At 42.1% G+C, this 5,000-nt stretch overlaps 1 protein-coding gene across 4 annotated transcripts in view; it reads left to right on the forward strand.

Moving 5' to 3' along the window:
• Positions 1 to 5,000, forward strand: part of LOC122250004 (uncharacterized) — a 52,123-nt gene that overhangs the window by 45,245 nt on the left and 1,878 nt on the right. For all 4 annotated transcript variants that reach the window (XM_043011248.2, XM_043011251.2, XM_043011249.2 and 1 more), the window contains one exon: positions 3,951 to 5,000. This exon is cut by the window's right edge and continues 1,878 nt beyond it. In XM_043011248.2, coding sequence (XP_042867182.2) covers positions 3,951 to 4,205 — 255 coding nt within the window. In that variant the 3' untranslated portion in view covers positions 4,206 to 5,000. The remainder of the gene's footprint in view (positions 1 to 3,950) is intronic.

Consider the following 5,000-nt stretch of genomic DNA (forward strand, 5'->3'; position numbering starts at 1 on the left):
TTGAAAGAACATTAAGTGAAACCTTGTTCATAAATGTCTGTGATAAAAGATGTCTTTCTTTTCTTCATTATAAGTTGGAAACAGACCATTAGTCTCTTTGATATTAAGATTTAGTTTATCTATATTATTTTTTTCTTGTAACATAAAAAGAAAACATCTTAATTTAACCCCTTAATAATGGATGGTGTGGCATTCATGTCATAGCTTGACTGGTCTTCATTGATGTGAGCACCACGTCATTGAAAAAAAACGCAATGTCCAGGTGGCAAAGAAACTGCCCGTCATTAATGGGTTAAGCATTATTAACATGTTGGATATGGGGCATCCATTCCCTTGTTTATGCACAACATAGGCACCAATGCCATCTGCCTTGGCACAGGAGACAGGTTTTATTGAAGAGGGAGGGAGCATCATATGACATATCAAGGGCTTTCTCACTCTTTCATTCTTTATGATCCTGGAGTCATTCTGTGGTAGTTTCTCTGTTTTACTACATTAGAAGGGTTATATGTGCCACCTGACAGACTTCCTCTATAATGTAAACCATTAGAATTGAAGCTTAGAGAGAGGTGCCATCTTTATTAGATTAATTATAGTGATTGTATTGATAAGTTTCATCATATATCACTAAACAACTATTACTATTTGTATGATTGTAAAAACAAAACAGTCCGATGGGTAAAAGGCAAAGATTTCTTTGTGTCGGCACGTTCATCGGAAGTGAATCATACCTAGTGCAGTGTTCGCAATATTCCCCAGTGCCATTAAGGCTGCTTTATGCTGTAGCACTCCCAGCCGTAAGCACAGGTCACCTTCCTCTTCTCCATCTATTTCATTTTGTTTCGTTGGGAATGGTTATTTCTTCTGTATTTGTTTAACCCATTCACGCCGGGGCGGTTCTGGCTCTGAATGGTCAGAATGCCGGGATTTTCGAACACATAAGCTTAACACCTCAGGATTCTTAGGCGCACTAGCCGCGAGCCTGAGTTGTCTGCTCGCTCACCCCGAGCGCCAGCCTTGACCAAATATCTCGTTGCCGGCGTCTGACCCAAAAACCATGAAACGTGTCAGCACGTCATCCGGCGCGAATGGGTTAAGAAATTTTGAAATGACATTACATTTTATCCCCCTATAACACAATACAACTGTCAGTATTCCTGTAAAGAACATAATGAACTATTATAGTCATTAACCCATTGCTACGGGGCACCTAACAACCTAACTGGCAGCCAGGATGGGCGATCTTCAATATTGTCGGCACCAGCTGAAAATTAAATGAACTGGGAAAATTTATCTCCACCCTCTGAGCAGCACAGACTAGCCTAAAGGATTTTTTCATAAATTTCATCACAAAACACGGGTTTATGCTGACTTTGGAATCCTGTAGCTCAGAAGCTAGTGCCATTATAGCCATGATACTTTCATGATTGTATGCTCGATTCAACTATTAGCAGATCTGGATGTTGTGCCATGTACACATTGATACCCGTCTTTTAGGCCTAATCAGTTCTGTCATGTATATCATGCCACCCATCCGCAGTGTGTTAACCCATTCATGCCGGGGCATAAGCTTAACACCTCAGGACGCGAGCCTGAGTTGTCTGCTCGCTCACCCTTGACCAAATATCTCGTTGCGCGTCTGACCAAAAACGGCGCGAATGGGTTAAGAAATTTTGAAATGACATTACATTTTATCCCCCTATAACACAATACAACTGTCAGTATTCCTGTAAAGAACATAATGAACTATTATAGTCATTAACCCATTGCTACGGGGCACCTAACAACCTAACTGGCAGCCAGGATGGGCGATCTACAATATTGTCGGCACCAGCTGAAAATTAAATGAACTGGGAAAATTTATCTCCACCCTCTGAGCAGCACAGACTAGCCTAAAGGATTTTTTCATAAATTTCATCACAAAACACGGGTTTATGCTGACTTTGGAATCCTGTAGCTCAGAAGCTAGTGCCATTATAGCCATGATACTTTCATGATTGTATGCTCGATTCAACTATTAGCAGATCTGGATGTTGTGCCATGTACACATTGATACCCGTCTTTTAGGCCTAATCAGTTCTGTCATGTATATCATGCCACCCATCCGCAGTGTGTTAACCCATTCATGCCAGGGCTATTCCAGCTCTAAATGGTCGGAATGCTGGGGTATTCAAACGCATAAGCCTAACACCTCGGGACTCTTGGGTGCACTAGCCGCGAGCAAGCACTGTACGCCCGCTCACCTGGCGTGCCGGCCTTGACCAAATATCTCGTCTGGCGTCTGACCCAAAAATCACTGAACATGATAGCAAGTCAGCCGTATAGCATAGTAAAACACAGAAACTGATGAACACAAAAAAGACTCTAGTATCATAATGACTGTTTGATTAGAGGGATAAAACCAGTTTGAATAGGTGGCACTGGTGCCTGTTCTATGGTCAAAACAAGAAAATGAATGTCTCAACCTTAAGGTTGAGGTTTTTCTAAGAGGTTATTTAGATATACTCAGATTACTTATAGGAAGATAATTTTGTGTGTGTGGGAGGGGGGGTAGGCATGTGTTCATGCACGCATGTTTCTGTATATGGATATACATGCCTCTACTGATCTTTACTTTTATTATATAGACCTTATGTCACCCATAAGTATGACAGTATAAATCTAAAGCTCAAATCTCAATATTTATATTATGGTAAATTTATATGTTTATTTTTAGATCATGCATTCCATCATATTCTGTTGGTAGTTTTATTTCTTAATTGATTTCACAAGTGCTATTGTTACATTGCAACGAGCATGAGTTTTACTCTGATAATAATTTTTATAATTTTTAATCAGGGCAAATTTGATGATGTGGTTGGTTTTGTTGGTATGGATGGCTTTTGTTGTTATTACTATTCTTATCATTATACATATTTCTTAGTATTTCTTTTTTCTTTTATATGGATTATATTAGTTAATATGGTCATTATTATTATTATTATTATTATTATTATTATTATTATCATCATAATCATGATTATTATTTCAATTATCAGTATTATTGTTATTGTTCTATAGATTTCATAATGGTATTGTGATTGTTGGTTTGTACAGCTTCTACTTTAATCAAATTTCTTCCTTTCTCTTCTTATTGTATTCCTCCTCCTCCTTCCTTTCCTTCTCAGCTTGTTCCTCCTCCTGTTTTTCTTTATCATCCTCCTTTCCCACTTCCTCCTCTTTTTCCTCTTCCTCCTTCCCCTCCTCCTCCTCTTTCTCCTCACCTTCCTCCTCTCTCTCCTTATTCTCATCCTTATCCTTATCTTTCTTTTTAACCTTTTAAACCTGCTCTTCCTCACCCTCTCCTCTCCCTCTTCCACTTATTTCTCCTCCTCTTTCCTCTTCCCTTCTCTTCCTCCTCCTTCTCCTCCTCCTTCTTCTCCTCCTCCTCCTCCTCCTCCTCCTCCTCCTCCTCCTCCTCCTCCTCCTCCTCCTCCTCCTCCTCCTCCTCCTCCTCCTCCTCTCCTCCTCCTCCTCCTCCTTCTCCTCCTCCTCCTCCTTCTCCTCCTCCTCCTCCTTCTCCTCTTCCTCCTCCTCCTCCTCCTCCACCTCCTCCACCTCCTCCTCCGCCTCCTCCTCTTCTCCCTCCTCTTCACCCATTTCCTCCTCCTCCTCCTCCCCCTTCTCCTCCTCCACTTCCTCTGCTTCCTCATCCTTCTTACCCTGCTCCTAATCCCTCTCCTCTCCCTCTCCCACTTCTTTTTTCTCCTCCTACCTCTCCCCCTTCCCTCTTCCTCCTACTCCTACTCCCTCACCTCATTTTCCTCTTCCTCCTCTTCCTCCTCCTGTTATATCTAACTCACTAACAACACTAGATAACATTATTGCAATGATAAAATCATGTGTATCACAGTTCTTTGCATATGCTTATGATTATTGTGGAGTAACATGTGGTATCTCTGCCCCCATAGGTGCATACTCAACACTACAAGTACAAAACTACAAAGAACCGCGACGAGGAGCTTAAGGCGGCCATGGAGGCAACTGCGGGTGCCATTGACACCAGCGCAGAGGTAGTGGAGGACGAGGCGGAGAAGCTCTCAGACGAGGCCAATGAGTACAGGAACTGGTGTAAGCTCATGGAGATCAATGCGATGAAGAACATTGGTGCCAGTACAACAAATGCCCCACCGGAGGAGAAGAAGAAGGCCAGCAGCAGCAGTTAGTGTCTGTTGTGAGAGGTAGTGAGTGAGTGACCGGGCTCTGGCAGGGGGAGTGGTGGAAGGACGCCTAGCCCCGACTGTGCTCGGTCCGGTAACGCTGACGCACCCTGGCTCATTTACCCTCAGGAAGGTGCAGTTTTTGTGTTCAGTGGGAGGGAGAAAGACGTTCAACCTGTGTGTGCATAGGTTCCCTTTGGCACCCAGGCTCTTGTGTAAAGATGCGAAAGGAGAGAGATAAAGAGAGGAAAAGAGTGAGTCGAGATGCACCTTGGCAAAAGTGTCGGAAAAGGTGACGTAGAGAGGAGTCTTCTGATGTAGATTATTTATTCTTGATCTTTTGGAAATCGGAAGAGCAATAATAATATTAGTACTAACAGGGCAGTTGTTTTTGAAATTTCTAGTTTGAGTGTTGAAGAAAGTTTGTTAGTCATTCGAAAAATTGGAATTACGAAGGAAAAGAACCTCGTAAGTATTTGGATATCAAGATTATGATGGTGCAATAGATCTCAGTAGTGAGAATGAAGTCTTCACTGTCTGTATTTGGTGCAGCAGAGACAGCAGATGTATCCATAAATGATATGATAATGATATTATAGACGGACAAGTCTGCTTGTTTACCTCCGTGTGCCATAGAACTGTGATTTTGGTGCGATACTCAGTTCTGAAAGGTGTGTGAGTCCCAAATGGACTTTAAAAAAAAACTGATGTTCAATGCAGGGCAGATGTTATGTATGGCACAGGAATCTGGACAATGTCCACCATGCTGGTCTCCAAGACAAATGTATGGGTGATTTCATG

Source organism: Penaeus japonicus, unplaced genomic scaffold (genome assembly GCF_977035675.1).
Source record: "Penaeus japonicus unplaced genomic scaffold, GWHDUDI00000001_assembly GWHDUDI00000017, whole genome shotgun sequence".
In the NCBI taxonomy this organism is placed as follows: Eukaryota; Metazoa; Arthropoda; class Malacostraca; order Decapoda; family Penaeidae; genus Penaeus; species Penaeus japonicus.